Source organism: Coffea eugenioides, chromosome 1 (genome assembly GCF_003713205.1).
Source record: "Coffea eugenioides isolate CCC68of chromosome 1, Ceug_1.0, whole genome shotgun sequence".
NCBI classification, from domain to species: Eukaryota; Viridiplantae; Streptophyta; class Magnoliopsida; order Gentianales; family Rubiaceae; genus Coffea; species Coffea eugenioides.
Window position 1 is genome coordinate 46,216,996 of NC_040035.1, and position 18,845 is coordinate 46,235,840.

Consider the following 18,845-nt stretch of genomic DNA (forward strand, 5'->3'; position numbering starts at 1 on the left):
ATGTAGTTCAAAACCACAGCCTTGTATTCCACTATAGAAGAAATGGTTGTCCAAGAATTGAGGGGACAGCGGGCCACTAACCCTTCATGTTTTGGTGGAACTTTTGTTTTCAAAATAATGGTTGTCATTTTTGTTTGATTTTACCAGAATTCTTCTTTTACTATAAGTTTCAATAAAATATCCTCTAAATTTTTTTTTTAGTGAAAGTTCTCTGTTTTTCATAGGGGTTCTTAGTTAAAATATTCTGCTTCTTCTAGGAGTGCTAGTGAGAATTTGCTTTTTTTTTTTTCTTCTTTTGTTGTTAGATCCAAATTTATTTCATATATAGTTATCAGATCCGGAATTCTGTTGGGTCTTGAGTCTCTTTCGACAGATTGCATCATAATTATTGGAACTTAAACCTGTTGATTAGTGGATTTGACAATTGCAACTTGCGCAGGAGAGATGTACACTGATTTAATCTTGTGATCCTAACTTGCCCTGCATATAAGCGGATATCTAACCCTTTTTTGACCCAACTAAAAAATGTGGATCGAATATCCTATTTTTCAGATCAAATCGGATCGAATATAATGAATTTTCATATCAACGGATATTTTTGTCTATCCTTATTTAGAGATTCTGGATTTACATTTCTCTGCCGCTTCTTAAATTTCACCTCTAAAAAAAAACACTAACTTGGACTGTCAATGGGTTGGGCCAGCCCGAGCTCGACTCGCTCGGCCCGACAGAAAGCCCGATGAGCCCGATCATTTAGTGAGCCGGTCTGAGTCTAAACCTAAAAAATAGGCCCGAATTAAATGTGAGCCGAGCTTGGGCCTTATTAGGCTCAAACCCGATATAGGCCCGGCCCTTTAATTACCTATATATATAATATTTATATTTTGATATTATGTATAATTATATATCCAAATATATTATTACTAAATACTAAATATATACATAAATTACAAAACACAAAAATACATCTAAAAACTCTTTCATGAGCTTTCTTGAGAGCCAATATTGATAATGCATAACTAAATCTCTAATTTTTCTTATTGGTTGAGTAAATTTTTGTATTGGCATAATATTGGTTGATTTTTTTTGGTCTACAAACACAAAAATCATTAAGCATATTTGGATTTCAATCACAAGATTATAAAAAAAGTTTCAACTTTTAAATATGTATTGGCTTATGATCGCATGTTTTATTACTATTTTTCATGCATTTTGAATGGATTAAATATAAATATTGTTGAAAATTTTTGGTTTATATACGTTTTAAGAACTATTATTTGTTCATGTTTAGTTTTAATATTATAGTCTTGTAAATGTTAAATTAGTTTTACAACTTAATAGTTATAGTAATTATATTAAGAAAATTAAGGAGTAATAAGTGAGTTTGGGCTAAGCCCGATTAAGACTCACAACCCGAATATTATGTGAGTTGAATATGAGTTTCACATTTACGAACCCGAAACTCATAGTCCGAAACCCGAAAATGATTCAAATTAAATGAGTTGAGTTTGAACTCATCGGCCCGATTGACAGGCCTAACACTAACACATAGAGAATACCAAATCAACGAACCACCGATAATAATAATTTCTTTAAGGGTTCAAATACATTGGCCGGCATAACAATTTTGATCTTGCAACCAGACTCGTTAACGGCCCGTAAGTTGAAAGGAATACACCAGCCCGTAAGTTGAAAGGAATATGTAGGTTTGTTTGGACAGCTGATTATTTTCTCAAATATATTTACTTACATCATCATTACAATTTTCAATACATTTTTTATCTCATATACATCACATTACAAAAAGTGCTACAGTAAAAATATCTCAAATAACTTATAATCCAAACAAAAGCCTGCAAATTAAAAACTCAACGTCGACGGCCATGGGCAAAATAAATGGCAACGCTTGAAAATGAGAATGGACCTAGGCCTTCACCAGAGGCGGCAAAAGGGCGTGTAGCCCAAATCTAATCCATTTTAAGATCATCAAAAGTAGGGTCACATCAAATGCTACTTCAGGTTAAGGCAGTGAAGAATCGACTCAAAATTTGATCTTTTCACGTCCATCTTTTGCTTTTGTCATCCATTTCTTTAGTACGCTTTGTTATTTGCCTTTATTGGTAATTCACAAGGACCTGTATTGCCGTTACTTTATAGAAATTTACCTTATAATTCGATGACCCTTTTGTCTACTGCTTCTAAACCAGCAAGATTACTCTGCATTTTCCTTTTTCTGGAAGTAACAAAAGCATCTTTGTAGAAATCATTTTTTCTAATTATGGATGTTTTCACAACACTTTCGGCTTAAATTCTTTGTCTACTATAGAAGCGCTCATGAATTTATGTTTAAGATCTTCGAAGTCCAAGATGTTACATAAAACTATAAAACGTCATTAACATTTGAGTGGGTTTAAGTTACTTACTTGGTAACCTTAGCTGTGCCCATGCCACCTTTTGCATAAAAGTCACAAACCACAATAGATACCTTTACTGTGTAACGGGGTAGCTCAACCGGTGTGATTGTTTCTCTTTAGTCATGTCCAGTTGTCCACCAGAATTCGAGTCATGCTGTTAATATTTCGGAGTGGATTGGGGCGCCCTCTCCCGAGCTGCAGGGGATTAGTTGGGCCAAAGGCCTGGACACCCCTGTGTCAGACTAAAAAAAAAAAACAATAGATACTTTTACTTTTTTTTTTTTTGGCAAGAAAAAATTTTGATTAACTAAAAAATTCATATTTTCCTTCGCTATATGTAAGATCCAAAATAATTAAAGAAAGAATGAATGTCGTTGGGTAATAAATCCAGAGCAGTTCGACCAACAGAGTTGAGAAAATGAATGGTCCAAACACCATTCATTAGTGATACAGAAGAATACGCTTTGTCCTCCATTGCATCTCATGTAAAACAAACGGATGTGTTGTTAATCATCACTACATAAATAAACACCTAAAAATAAGATATGAGTCAACAGAAAGTAATTATTTATTTCCATGAAAGAACGCCAAATACATGCATCACATGGCAGTAAAGATGAAAGAGCAGACTAATGTGACGAGTTGATATTTGAGAATAAAGTGATGAAAGCAAAAGAGGTTGCAGATTTCACTCGTTCTTATTCCTTGAAATTCACTTAACTACACAAAGAGACTGCTAGTGTTCAAACAAACACAGGGTTGAATGATTAGGACGTGGATGAAGTCACGGAAAGGTAAAATTTAGCATTGATGGACTTGAAAAAAAAAAGAGAGAGAGAGAGAGAAGGTAGAAGTTAGGGTAATAGTGTGTGATGATAAAAAAGAAGCATTGATTGCCTTACCAGAGTGTTTAACAATGTTGTTGATGCAGAGATTTTGACAGTTATTGTGGACTTCCGATATGGGGATGTTTGACTTGGAAGGTGATTCTTATGAGCTAGTACAACACATGATGAGCCTGATTATTCATACATTGATACTTGAGTGGAACAAGCTCAATTACTATTGCATTCAACATTAAAAAAAAAAAAAAAATGCAGGATTGTACATGTACACAGGTGATAGGACAGGGAATGCTGCACATGTTCTTGCGCATTTTGGGATTAGTTTGAAGTCTAAACTTGTTTGGTGGGATGATTAAATATTTCTATTGGTGGGGATGAATGAGAGTTATCTTTTCATTAAAAAAAAAATAGCAGAACAGAATCCTAATTAAGCAGAGATTGTCGATAAAATTAATATTCACGGATTAGGTAGAGATTGTCAAGAAAATTAATATTCACGAATAATTAATTAAATAACAAGAGGCAAAACAAAACATGAGATTCCCTCTCGGCTATGTGGTGGCCGCATAATAAACTGTAAAAATTTTGGCTTCATCAACTCCTATCCAATTTGTTGTCTATACTGCTTAGTTTTAAAGCAAAAAAAAAACAGATTAAAAAGGTTTATCGTGGCTCGATGTAGTTTGTACAGCGTAAGACAAATAATCCCGTGAAATCGTGGCATCAACTTTTATCAACCATCCACCAGTTTGTCGATGCCTTCACATTATTGTTTTATACTCTTTGATTGGAACAGTTAATGAAATTTTAAGAATTTTAATTGTCGTTTGCACTCTGCAGAGATCACTTAGCCCGCTGGTTTCCACGGACTCCTAATGCTTAAACTTGAAGCCAGTTTCGGAGTCAGTGCTAGTTGGTCAACGTGTTTTCTTTTCCCTCCATTACATAAAAGATACTAAGACCTATTTTCATGTTCATACAGATCAACAAGTGTGAGTTAAAATAATTATATTTACTTAGTACTAGTTGTCTTGATTATATCCCTTCATTAATCATGTTATTCCATTCAAACTAACTAGCTAGTGGCTCATGTTCTTAAATCATTCTTGGAACTTGACACTCTTTTAATCATTCTCTGGAGGGGGGAAGGGGCGAGGGGTTCAAAAAATGAAACCCTGCTGGCTAAAAAGTAGGTTTCATTTCTCCTAATTAAGCAGGCCAAAAAAGAAACACACACAGTTTTTAAAAAAAAAAAAATTTACTGATGGTCCTCGACAATCGCATGATTTCCCCCACTTAAAACGGATCTGAGGATAGTTATTATGGAATACTACTATATGTTAAATTAAACTCCAGCGTCATACCACTAATATACAATCCTTCTCCAAACTAGAGAAAAGGTGGCAAAATGAAGTGAGACGACCGAATTACAGCTTCCAATGTTCGTATACAGTGAGTACAATACAAACATTGCCAAAGCTAACAAAATGTTAAGAAGTTCTTTTGCCATTTGGTTTTCTTTCCTTATGGTAGAAGAAGGTAAACTTGCATGACCAATGTTTGTCAACAGATGCATCATTAACATACAGATTGTAGCAAATTATCTTTCTCCCCAATCGACTTCAGCGGGCGTGGGCAGCGAGGCCGAAAGGCCAACTACCTTAGCTTCTGCCCAAGCCTAATGCCCTCCTTGATGAGTGAAGGCCAACTACGTCGTAAGAAGGACCCTTTTTGTCTGTCATCTTCTTTCGATTAGGGTCGGGGTTAGAAGTTCAATAGGAAGAACGCCACGGTGACTGAATGAAAGTACTCTATTAAAGACGGGGGCAGCTTTTAGAAATTGGAAAGGTGGATGGTCTGGATATCCCGTCAGAGTACAAATCTGGTCTTGTCTTCATTCCATTATTGTCCTGCACGCTGGAATCTGAATTAACCCCAAAAAAAAAAAAAAAAATCTCTGAAAAAGTAGATACACTTTTCAGGGAGTCTGCCACCAGAAGCAAAGACCAAGGCTTCGTCTCCTGCTTCTGCTTCTGTGTCGTGCAGCCGTGCTAGGCTGCTTAGCATATTTAGAAAATTAGAAGCATGTAAGTAACTTAAAAACCAAGAAACAAGAAGTGCCAGAAATATAAAGGTCTTAATGATACCATTAAATTTATTTATGTATCGATATAATTGAGGACAATAGGGGACCAGATGCATGCATAACAATGAACTGTCAACATTACATCAATTTCTTTTCAGATTTCCATAATTTTCTACATTAATCACATTTGCAGCCACTCGTATTCTTTTCTTTCCTCAAAAAGATGCAGAGATTCGACTCTCATTGCTATCCATTCACCACCTTATTACCTTGAACGCCTTTCCTCCCTAAAACAATGACGTGATCTTAATTAATGGCTAGGGGCCCGCAAAAATTTCACATCCGTCCACCCATGCCTGACATCTTACGACCATCATCGGAGAATTTTGATTTCGTACAGCGGCAGCGCTCATCATCTGGTGATGATGAAGTAATGAGACTGACAAGAAGATCGGCAAAAGCTCCGACGATGAATTTGTGGGTTCTCTTGGGATTGAGAGACAGATAGCAGGTGAGAAGCTCGTGCAAGTAGTCCCAATTGGCTGCAACGTCGATCAGGTCATGGGCCTCCACCATTTCTTGCATGGACCGTCGAAAGTCCATGAAAGGGTCTGGCGAATAGGTCGCAACAGCAATGCTTCCTCCCACGACGCTGTCGGGTTCGGTCGGGATGCCCGGAGACGACGAGGAGGTTGACGATAGGGACGATGAGGAGTCTATGATGGAGTTAGAACGGCCAGGAGAGGAGCAGAAAAAGCGTTGGGATGCGAAGACGGTGGAGAAGTCCGGGGTGGAGGAGGTGGTGTAGGATTCGGAGGAGGAGAGGTCGTCGTCGGAGGTGGTGGTGGCGGACGTGGGGTGGGGAAAGGACTTGGAATAGGTGGTGCAGTCAAAAGTGAAATCGTAGAGGGAGTTGAAGTTCTTGATGAGGACTGATGCTGCGGAGCTGGATAGGGAACGGCTGTGCTCAGCTTGGATCGAGGATTGGGGAGATGAGGGTGCCGTGATATTTGTGAAGCAAAGATTTATGTTTCTTCCCAGATTGCTTGGCATTTTTTCTCGCCCTATAATCTTCTTGCTTAATTTACACTCTCCACTTTGGACTCAGGGAGAAGGGAGGGAGGGAATATGATTATTGGTATGATATGATGAGTTTTTTGAGTTGGAGAGGTGGAATTGGGGAGGATAGATAGATGCAGTGCGTTCACTGTTCACTATTCGGACAAGAGTTTGGCGCTTAGAACCTATAGGCTGGCTGGCCAACCCATATTTATGTATACTGAGACTTGTGAAGTGAGAGAATCTCATTGATCATATAAGAGGAAGGAACTTGCAAATTTAAACTCCGTTTGGATTATTATTTTTAGAAGTTTCTATAGAAATATATACCATAACGATTTGATTTCTATATATCATAATGATTTGATGTATATGAAATAAAAAAATAATTAAAAAATATGTCCACGAAAACGTAATAATTTTTTACAAAAAAAAATGACCATAAAAAATGTCCCACTTGTACAACCCTTACATTCACAAAATATGCGTTCGTGTCTGTATATCATTTTAGAGGGATGTGTACATCAAAACTTCAAACTTTCAAGTACTAGTTTTCAAATACTATTGATGCTGTATTATTGGTAACAAAAGATGGATTTATTTATTGTCCCGTATTCCTCCATTACCATACATATCATGATATATGGTAGCTGTAAATATCTAATTAGTACAGGGCAAAACAAATCCAGCAAAATGCAACTAGCGAAGGAGTGAAAGCGGGAGGGTGGGGCTTAGGGGTCATTGGAGTTGGTGAAGATTTTGTAGCTTGTTCCTGGCCCCTTGGGACTTAAAAGGCGACTACTCAGCGGCATTAGCAAAATGCAATAGGAGCTGGTGGGTTGTGGACCTCGTTCTCAATTAATGGACGCATATCAATATTTATGTTATATACATCATATTTATAAAAAATATATATATCTAAAAGGTCAAAAGAAAAAGAGAAAACATAAAAAAAGGGAGGGGGCCGGATAGAGGATGGATAGAAATGAACTTTAAAAAAAAAAATTCAGAAGAAGAACAAGAATTTCATGTCTTACGATGATAATCATCCATCAAATCCACCGCTGGAGTGTGGCAATTTGAAACCGAAAATGTGTAGAGAGCTAGTATCAGTATGTACTAGTCCCTTACTGATCTTGGTGCTCGGTCCGCTTCTTCTTCACTCATCTAAACTCTAAAGCCAGCCTGCTTCACTAATATACGAGTGTGTTTAAATAGCAAATTATTTGAAATTAATTTTTTTTTTTTAAAAAGTAATGTAATATTTTTTTTATGTGATACATGTGAAATAAAAAGATAATTAAAAATATATTTATAATACAATCAAATAATTTTTGGCATATAAAAACCTATTCAGACAGACAAATTACGGATATGAAAAGTAATTAATGAATGGGTCGAATCGAAGTTGTACACAAATTTTTGCTGAAGCTGCTAGAATATGTGGGCTTGTTTCAGTTTCAGGTGCCGTCGTGCAAAATGATTGCGGTCTGGTATTCTGTTTTAGTCTACTCAAAATACTGCTCAAATACTACAATTTAGGACTTAGGCCATGATGATATCTTCTGTCTTGTATGATAATCAATAGATCCTACGACTTTCACACGTACGTGAAAATTCAGAAAGGATATTCTTGACTGCAAAGCAGCCATGGACATGCTGCCCGGATTACAAAAATAAATGCATATATACTAGCCTTTTCTTTCACGGACGGGTGGATTGGGATCATGACAAACGGTAAGAGGGATGACATGCATGCATCATATCTCATTTTTAATGTCTAGAAACTATTTTCAATTCCCATCACTACTTTGAATGTAGTGCATAACAGTTATTCGATGCAAAACTGAGTCGTGGAGTAAACAAAGCAAATAGAGAGAAATCAATTAGCACTGCTACCATATTTATGTTGGACAAGAATAATCTTTTGCGCTGACAATGACAATGTTAGAATATATATATCGAAATAAATTTTTTCTGCACTGATAAAGTTGAATTTGCACATATGCCATGGATGTAACTATTATAATATATATAAGATTTCCTCTATATATTGAGATATTTTTCCAAGCTTAAGGGGAGCGGGAGGAAGGAACGTAAATTTGTGAAACGGAAAATCAAGTTAGGCTGGCGATATATACGGTGTAACGTAACTCACCTTAAGCTTAGAGTTGGCAACATCGTGGATCATACATCACATGGTGGGGAGCATATCATGAATCCACCTACCTCTGTCGTCAGTACTGTACTGAAATTAGGAAGTGCAGATTGGAAGAACTGTTCCTCACAATTTCTCTCCTTTCTTTGTTTTTGTTTGGTTAGGTCCATTAGAACACAAGAAAATAAAGTCGGGGATTTGCATTATCTAAAAAACCTAGTCATTATTATGCAAATGCATAAAACTCGAATTTTATAGACGTAGAATCGGCTACCATCTACAAAGACAATATATGAAAGTTTCATTTAAACAATTAACCCTATCATCGCCACTTATAAAGAGTCCTACCAAAATTCATTATCCCCGGCCGCCATATATCAGAAACTGTGACTTGTTTAAGCATTAGGAGTGAAGGAGCCATGCATCATGGAATTAATTAATGGTGTCTTCATTGAAGCTTACGGTTGCCCAACAGTCGATCGACGACATGCATGCACAAATACAAATATACAAATGCGGGATCGGGATTAAAGATATACGGAGATAGCACATTCGGAATCTTTGCATATCTAAAAGACTCGAGTTAATAATGCTGGTTTTTTTTTTTTTTTTTTGGAGGGGGAGGGGGGGGGGGTACTTGAGTTCAAGCTCAATGGTCCACCTAATTATTTTATTTGTACATGAATCGATCGTAGTATCCCACGTGAGATAAGGATTTGAAATATTGGCTGGCAGCGGCAATATCTGTACATTTTTATGATACATAGTAGTAATAATTTGTGGCTGCTGTATGCAAATAGATACAGACATCCCAAAGGAAACCGCTGCTGCATATGATGCTCCAATTTCTGACTGACAATTCATCCTCTCCTGCAGAGTCTTGAATATTTAATGACAGTGGCACTTATGTAAGACTTCCTCACACTTTCCGTAAGTGGAGTTACAAGGAAGCCGGGAAAAGGACGGCCCAAAAGAAAAAGAAAGAAAGAATGAAAAATCGAACATTCATATATGAAGTTGGTTCTATGACTTCTGCTATAGATTCTAGGTAGAAAGTCGATCAATGGTGGCGGCCCAGATACCTATTTTAAGGATGCAAGTTGTGATAAATGAAGAGGATCCACAGGATTAAGTTTGTGAATGTTGGAACAAATTTGGACTGTTAATTAGAGATGTTTATTACTAAGAAGAACTACTTCATTCACTCCCAAACATATTACTGCTACTTTGGCTCATGTCATATGCAATAGCAGTTGCATTAGGTTCAGAATTATGACCAAGCAAACCAGTAAAAGATTGGAACCCTATGGCATAACAAAAAAACTACCCGTACGAAATAGACACATTTTTATTTTAATCCTTTCAAGGTCCTAATTACTAAACGGCATCTATATAACACAACCAGCCATACGTGGAACAGAGCATTTGATGTTCCAAGTCTGGATACACCATACATCCTTATTAACCCCGGCTGCAGCTACCGCTGATGCTGCAACACCCCCTGGATGTGTGGTCATGTCGGGCCTGTCCCTGGTTTCTGCACCAATCACCCCTTCAGCAGCCTCCCTTGTCACTGGCTTGTCATCGATGAACTTACTAGTTGCATGCTATATATAAGATAATCAATGCTTATGACATCTGCAGAAAGCATTTAAATGCAAAAACTCGACTTAATTTACATTGAACTCAGAATGTAAGAGCGGATGCTAAATTACAGCCAGAACATCGACTAAGCTTGATTATAGGCATTATGTGCCGCTGCTGATTGAGCTTTTGCTCTAATTCCGCCATGCATTACGCTTCCTCGACCAGTGGCTCTAATTTCTGCAGCCTGGATAGCTGCTGCATCTCCCTAGTCCATCAATTTGGCCCCAGCTAAATGAGCCGCTGCTTCTCCAATTGTAACTGCAGTTGAGTCAAAAGGCGAATCGGGAGAATTCTCGGTCTTTGTCACGAGTCGATACGGCGGCCACATACTTGTGCCTCAGAGATGGTAACACCGCCATCCCTGACAATACTGGTGGCTCGGTTGGGGCGAACAACACCACGCCTCTCATAGATATCAGCTGCAGCTTTCATGTGGGCTGTAGAACCATCCTTTTGGGTCTGCCCCCGCAGCACTATGCTCTCAGCTTCCTGCATCACGACTGCACCCCCTGAATCTGGATTTGACTTCTACAGTCGCTTCTTCTGCCCAAAATATGGGATCAATGAGGTTATTTGTTTCAACCTTCTGAAATATTCTTGTAGATGAATTAATCACATGATTCCATATGCCTGATGAACCAAAAAAAAAATCCATTTTATGGTCGGGATCCTGTCAGATGACTTGCTTTCCAAATTTCAGGATCCTATTTGTGGGAGTGCACATTGTGCCTTGGCACCGTACTGGAGCAAAAAGCTTGGGAAATGCGATTTTGTTGCATATCAGGTTTGTAGACACCAAATTTTGAATAATTTGTATGTGGCATCTACTTCATGATTTTTATTTTAGATCGCTTGCATTTAGTTCATTGTTGTGTGTTTTGCATTTTTAGTTGTTATTTTATTTTAGTTTTATTCATTTTGCCCTTTTAGTTTGTCTATTCATTTTTATTTTGTCATTTCAGGTTTTTAATCACTTTTAAGTTTTAGATTTTAGTTTTTAGTTTTTTTTAGTTTTTAAGTTTATAGAGTTTTTAGAAAGAAAAGAAAAAATCATTTTAGTCATTTTGTTTTTATTCAATGCTTTCTTGAAAGAGAAATGAAAATGAAAAATCATAAAAAATGAGAAAAGAGGAAAAAGGAAAAAGAAAAAATAGGCTTTAGTTGGATTGGAAAAATGAAAAAAAAAGGAAAAAGGAAAAGGAAAATTTGTTCACAAAAATATGTTTATTTCTTTAAATTCAATCTTTGGGCACTTTAGTTATTTTTATTAAGTTATTTTGAGAAAAAGAAAATGAATGAAAATGAAAAAAAAGAAAATGTGAAAAAGATGGAAAAATGGCCATTCTTGTTGTTTTAGTTGTTTAATTTTTAAATTATTTTTATTATTATTACCTGGGTTTTGTCAATTTGTTATTATTATTATTTATATTTTATCATTTCTGTATTTATTAAGTTGAAAGTCAAAAAAAAAAAAAAAAAAATTTGTTATCGCAGCATGCACGCTGCAATTTTTTGCAGCGTGCAAAGGTACAATTTCAATAGCCATCGGATGGCTGGATGGAAAGGGAAGGACAAGCCTTCATCCTCACCATTGAGAGCAGGTTTAGGAGATTGGGAAGTGAATATAAAAGAGCAAAGAAAACCACAGCCGCAAAGAGGAGTTTTCGGTGAGCAAGGGGGAGAGAGCATCGACGGGCAAACAGAAAAAACTAAGCGAGGGTTTTAGAAAGGGGGTTCTGGGCAAAAAAGAAAAGGAAGGAGAGGTGACGGCTGATGGTGGGGAAGATAAGAGAATAGAGGAGAGGTTCTCTTTTGGGGGACGGCAATAGAAAAGGGAGAAACCGGGGAGATTTTCTGGAGAGCAACTACTGAGAGGCTACTGACGGCGAGGGATAGCTGGAGAGAAAACAGAGAGAGAAGGCGGCAAACGGAAAAGAGAGAGAGGTTTTGGTAGCGGCTGAAGATCAGAGAAAGAAAGGACAAGAAAGGGAGAGCCCGAGCGTTAAATTTGCAGCTGCGAATCTCTACAGTGGAAGCCATCTTTTCATCCACTCTGCGTTCCTGTCTCCACCAGAAGTTAAAGGTGATTTCTTTTATCCTTAGCTGCTTATACATCACCAGAATCGACACACAAACGCAGAAAATTTCTGCTATTGGTATAATGAACATGTTTTGAAACTCAGCAATGAACATGTATCAATTTCTTGGGTTGTTTCTTTTTCCGTGTTTATACAATGTTGAAGCTGGGTTTGGTGATTAATGGGATAAACTACAGGTTGTCTTTAGTTTGTTTGAAGCCTGGGTTGCATAATCTTCTCATTTGATAATGGAATCCGAAACTTGTTGAATTTTTTTTTGTTTTCTGAATGAACCTGTTTTGCGGTTTAGACTTGTGCTTGAAATGGTGATCTGGGTATATATGTGTTTTGGGATGATAAATCAATGAGTTTTATTAGAATCTTGTGCAAAATACTGGCGTGGGATGGGTTGCAAAATTTGCAGCAGCCTGTTTGTTTTTGCGCAGAAGCTTTTGTTGCGTTTTTCGTTCTTACGGGCCAGATTTTTGCTGTCCTCTGGTGATGGCTGTTGTGTTCGTTTGGAAATGGGTGTGTACAGGAATGGAGAGGGGGGGTTTCGATGGTTAAAATTCTGATTTGCACAGGCTTCATGACTCCATTTCCGTTTGCATGATAGACTGAAAATTCTGGACAAGTCATGGCTAAAAATTGCAGCAGTTTTTGAACGGCAAATGTTTTGCATGCTTTTCCAGATTTTTACATAATATTTTGCTAAGTTTCTTAGCCTGTTCAGATGCTGAAGTTTTTGATTTAATTGCTTTGTTTAGAGCTGTGATGTTGGAGTAGAAAATATGTAATCAAAGTCGTGTGTACGAATTGGAAAACTTGAATTATGAAAATGAAGCAAGCCTGCACTTTCGGTTGGCTGAAGTTCTTTCTTTTTGCATTGTTGAAGCGAGTGATTTGTTGGCCATTGTGATTAGAATATCGTGTGTATGCATGCATTGAGGAAGAGCCATGTTTTTGTAGCAGAGTTCAGTTGCATGTTTGGGGGCTGAATTGCTTAAATTATGTTTGAATGCTTGCTGGAAGCATAGACAATCAGATTACATAACCATCTTTGCATGAATGTTTAGTCCAGATTTCCTTTGCATCAGTTCCTTTGCTGTTTCTTGCTTGTTTGGAGTTTCAATTTACGTAGTCTGTTTGTTAAGCTTAAGGTTGTGATGATAGTTTGAAAATTATCCAATCAAAGTTGCGCTAAAAATCTGGTTTTTGAACAAACGAAAATGCAGCAGGTTTTGTTGTATTAGTTTCATCCGTAAGCTTGCATGAAGCATTTCCAAAGTTTGCATGATTTTCTTCCATGTCTTTGTATGTTTGATGCCCATTTTATGCTTGGTTGTCTAGTTTAAAGTTTTGGAAGTTTAGATCAAGAAGGTTTTAGTTAAGGAATATGGTTGAATTTGAATTTGATGTTCTAAGATGAAAAATGCATTCAGGAAATCCTTCTACGTGATTGCATGGGTTTTGCATGAAAAATACTTTTGAATTTTGCACATTGATCCTTCCAGTTTCCCCTTATCTAGCTGTGGCCCAATTATGTTTAATTATTGGCAATTAGGTCCTAAAACACTTGCACTTTAACCCCCTAAATTCCCCCTTGCCTTGTTATGGTCCAATTAGTTGAATAATTTAATCACTTTTGTCATTCTAGAATCTTAATTGTTTTTGGTTTGCTTTGACATGATTTTGGGTAAGACGTTTAGTGAGTTTTAGGATGCATTTTGAGGTTCAATAAGTTTTAATAGAACTTTTTAGCTTGGATTTGTGTTCTAATCACATTTTTGCATTTGATTTTTATGGGTCTTATCTTAAGTCATCAACTTTGGTATTTTATTTTACTCTCTTTTAGAAATTTTCATGTCCTTCTAATTAAGTCCCTCTTGCATTAATTGCTTTGTACATAGTTGGTTTGTCTATGTAAATACTTTAATTGACTCAATTTAGTGTTTAACTTTCATTTTTCATATTTAATTTTTGTCTCATGTGATTATTTGATAATTTAAGTGGTACCTTGACCTTTTTATTATTTTGGAGGGTAAATTAGTAATTTCACTACGTTAGGGCGTCGCTTCAAGGGAGGTACACTCTATCCTTCATTTGCACTTCATTTGACCCTACGTGCTCCTACGTGTTATGTGAATATGCATGCCTACTCCGCTTTCCTTACCTCCTTGCGTGCATTTACTTGCTTTTACTTTTATTTAAGTTTTATGGGGTATGTGTACACCTCTTGGCTTGTAATAGATAGGGCTCGGAGAGCATCTGGTCCATTTTCCCCTTTCCCTTTATGTTTTTATGGGGTATGTGTACACCTCTTGGCTTGTAATAGATAGGGCTCGGAGAGCATCTGGTCCATTTCCCCTTCCCCTTTATGCTTTTATGGGGTATGTGTACACCTCTTGGTTTGTAATAGATAGGGCTCGTAGAGCATCTGGTCCATTTCCCCTTCCCCTTGGTTGCTTGTTTTTGTTGTTACATGTTAAATTGCTTTAGTAGGCTCTTGCATCTAGTCGAGCATGCTAAGTGCTACGTGCTACGTGTTTACGAGCGTTTTGGCATGTCTACTTGCTTTCATAACCATGAATGAATGGAATGGATGAATGTACGTCACCACACTAGTCCAACGCTAGTTGTGGCTCATTATTTCATTAGGAATTCATAGAAAGGGCTAGTCCAACGCTAGACCCTTAGGGATTTCCCCTCGTTAGCACATCATTTGCTTGTTCACCACATATCACGCATTTTCCTTAGTTTTATCATTTGGCATGATCTTCGAACCCCTTTCCCCTCACTTTAGGTCTCGCATCTCATACTAGCTATAGGGTTCATTTTGCTTGAGTGTCCCCTTCCGATAAGGGAAACGAGCGAGTGTGGCTACTCGATAGCCTTAGCACGCTAGTTTTGCCTTCTAATCAAAGGGAAAATCAAAGTCGAAAAGTTAGGAGTCCACCCCCGTACCCGACTTGTTGCATTCCTCTAGGGTCATACTTTCATTTTCATCACCTACATACTCCCTTAAACCACATTTTTTCACATTTCTCAAACCATACTTTTTTACTACATTTTACCTATCATTTGCTTATTTTCACTTCACAAATGACATTCCACTTTACATTATATATCTATTATTCTATTTTCATACACTTGCACACGAAAACACTTGAATTTGTTTTACAATTTCACACAAGCACCTTTATACAATTTCACACACTTGCACTTACTTTTCTTGCATCTTTCATACACCTTCACACTTGCACACTTGAATCTCATTTGCATTAATCGACCTCTATGAGGTTTTCCTTTGTTGGCCGCCACAATTCATGTGGTTTGGGACCAAAAGCCTCACAAGAGACATCGTAGAATCTAGGATTGCATTTTTTCTTTCCGTTTTGCATTCATAGGGTCATATCCAACATGCGAACATACATTGGGTAGAAAACTAGGAAAGGTAAGGTTAAGTCGCGCAACTAGCCTTGGCTAGGTCGGAGGGGTGCCTTGGATTTTTATCCTTGCCTTCCCCTTCGTCAAATGTGACTCCCGAACCTTTTTCTTTGGCTTACGTGGACTAGGAGTCGTTTTAAAAAGGGTTTTGCTACTTTGTCTTTAAAAAACACTTTTTGGGTGACTTGGTACACCCCAAATCTATACCAAGTGGCGACTCCATTTTCATATTTAAAAAACCCTTTTTAAATTTCATTTGGCCAAATCGTCGCTTTCCAAAGTCCCATGGCCTTTTACTTTTCATTTTGCACACGTTCACACCACACTTCACACATCATCACACACGATTCATCGAAAAGTGGGGCGCGACAAGGTTCTCTCTCTCTCTCTCTTTCTCTGGCTTTCCCTTTTTCTTCACATTGAACATGAACACACGAATATATGGACAGTAAGAAATAGAAGAGGTATGCCACTGTCCCCTTTTAGCATGACAAATATAGGAGAATGGGACAAATTTAGAACCGTGGACATGGATAAAGAGGTATTCTTCTCGTTACCACGTGATTACGAACATTATCTCTAGAACTATTTTTGCATGATATTTGGGTTGCATTACACTGGTCCTTTCACTGTTGAAGTCAACTTACGCTCTCTCCTGTTAACTTTAAATCTTACATAAAGATTACATTCATTAAGTTCTCTTGCATGGATAAACAAAAATTAGTACATGTGTTTGTTGAGGAATCAGTAAACAAGGTAGGGGTGAGCCATGAACTTTAAAGACCATGGATGCCTTTAGCCCTTGGTTCACCTCTCCGTGTTGGATGATATGTTTTCTCTAACATTTTCGTGACTTATTGAATTAAATATGCCATTGTCTTCTTCATTATTTTTCTTTATTTGCTTACTATTTTTCATGTTGTATCTGTCATTTTTGTGTACGTGCGTGCTGGCTGGTATATCTTTTTAATATGGCTTGCTGGAATTGAGAGTTGGTGGGTAGGAAAGTATGGTTGTTGAGGAATTTGATGGGAGGAGGATATATTGCCTGATACCAAATGTTAGCAATCTACTAAATACTAAGGTTTACTAGTGTCAGATTTTGTTCGTTTGTGCTCTCTCTCTCTCACTCACACACACACTGACAGCAAAAAAATATGGACACTTCATTATTTGTTTAGGTATTATTCTCCTGTACCTTTTGAATTTGGCCTGTGATATGGCAATATTGCCTGATTCTTTTAAATTTTTCTGTCCTTATGGTAGACGATGATGATAGAAGCCCTCAAAGGTTCGGGAATGAAACAGAAAAGTCGTGGTGATGCAGACAAGGTTGCTGTACTTACTGCATGGCATAGAGTTGATTGTAGAACTAGAGAAGCTTTCCGTCGTAGCTTTCTTCCAGAATTGATAAGTGGATATGAGGTAACTTTGAGATCGACAAGACAGAGTATAATTACTTCCTCTTCTTATCATCTATTACACTACATCTACTCTATTGTCGTGATGATCTTGTATTATTTGCATGCTTTATGTTGTCTATGCTTCTTGTGTTTATTTACTCATCCTCTTAGGAGTGCATCCGGGACTTTGTGAAGGAGACTGGAGATGGTGGTGTTCTTGAGTTAAATGTTCAAGATCCTTTCCGCCGGTTGTTGCTGCATGGTGTTTGTGAGGTATATCTGCCCATTTGATTCTTGAAGATGTAAGACTCACTATTTGCACTCAGCATCGAAGAGTCATTATTTCCCCTTAGATATTGATAAGTCGTTGATGACAATAACTTGTCAGTAAAGGTGTTAGCCTGCCAAAAAATGATTTCTCTCTTTTCCTAAACGAAAAGAGCAGCAGTTGTCATTAACCGGCTTCTGTATTTAGTTATGAGTCTCATGTTGTGCCCCAAAATTCCCTTTCAATAGTTCTACAACTTGGTGTCAGTAACAGTGACGCAATCAAAGGGAACAGAGACATTGAAAATGACCAGAATAAGGAAGAAGAAGGCCGGTGATTTTGAGCTTCCCAACATGGTCACTCTCTGTAACTTTCTCAGGATGGCGAAAGAAGGGATTTGGTGATCATTGTTCAATTATGTGATCATATATTATAGCACAAATTTGTGCATTGTCTTTTAGTACCAAAAAATAACGTACTCAGTGCTTGGTAGTTCAAATGTTGTTGAAATGATTTGTTTCGCGATGCGGGTAGATTTGATTTAGGCCTGCAGCAGGTGAAGTATGTATTTCTTGTAAATTGATTCTGAATAATAGTTTACTCAGAGCTGATTGGTCCCTTTTCTGCTGGTTTTGCTGTGTGCTGTTACCTTGTCAAAACATTCTCTGTTAACAATGTACAGAAAGCAAGCGACTGTAGAATGAAACTGTAAAACCTCTTTATCATTTACAGAGACTGACTAACTGGGAAAATAATGCACGGCTAGCTGTTGATATTATAGTTTCTCTGTTTCTTTTACAAGTGAGGGGAGTCAGGACTGGTTGTTATATGTGGTTGAATGAAAGTAAATTGCCAAGACATTATCAATTTTCCGTGTACAGCATTGAGCATACTGGTTCTGCGTTGGCGCATTCCTTGTTCAGGGGCGGCGGTTCATAGTCTTTCCAAAGGCGAGTGTAACTGGCAAAGTACGCATCAATCAACGGACGACTGGATGCCCTTTGTCATTAGCGGTGGAGTCACGTGCAGTTAAGGGGGTGTGGTTTTTTTTTTTGGTCTACAGAGGGCTATCCGGGTTTTCGGACTGGTAATACCTAATAATCCGACTAATCTCCTGCGATCCGGGAGAAGAGGCCCCACTCCACACCGAGCATTTGCACGCGGGACTCGAACCCTGGTTGGCCAGGACCTTTTGGTCGCCAAAGTTTAGAAATTTTTAAGTCGTTTCTCACTTGCTTCTTTCTAAAATTTTTAGAAATCTCTTACTTACCATACATTGCTTTACACCCCCTTAATTTTGAGAAAATTATGTTTAAAACTTAGAAAGTTCAGAAATTCTCAAAGTTGTTCCTTATTTGCTTCTCCCTAAAATTTTTAGAATTCTCTTTCCTATCATATATTGCCCCCTAAATAATTGAAAATTCATAATCATTACCCTTC

At 37.5% G+C, this 18,845-nt stretch overlaps 2 protein-coding genes and 1 pseudogene across 2 annotated transcripts; 1 reads left to right on the forward strand and 2 right to left on the reverse strand.

Moving 5' to 3' along the window:
- Positions 1-5,532: 5,532 nt before the first annotated feature.
- LOC113750838 (transcription repressor OFP12-like) lies at positions 5,533-6,557 on the reverse strand. Its single transcript, XM_027294780.1, has one exon. It carries the CDS (start codon positions 6,396-6,398, stop codon positions 5,682-5,684), a length of 717 nt encoding a protein of 238 aa, XP_027150581.1. The 5' UTR covers positions 6,399-6,557; the 3' UTR covers positions 5,533-5,681.
- A 3,202-nt stretch (positions 6,558-9,759) lies between these two features.
- Positions 9,760-10,704, reverse strand: LOC113773715 (annotated as a pseudogene).
- Positions 10,705-16,997: 6,293 nt separating this feature from the next.
- On the forward strand, positions 16,998-18,344 carry LOC113773725. Its single transcript, XM_027318350.1, has 5 exons — positions 16,998-17,159; positions 17,309-17,410; positions 17,654-17,771; positions 18,002-18,081; positions 18,138-18,344. The coding sequence occupies exons 1-5, from the start codon at positions 17,004-17,006 to the stop codon at positions 18,342-18,344; spliced, it is 663 nt and encodes a 220-aa protein (XP_027174151.1). The 5' UTR covers positions 16,998-17,003.
- The last annotated feature ends 501 nt before the right edge of the window (positions 18,345-18,845 follow it).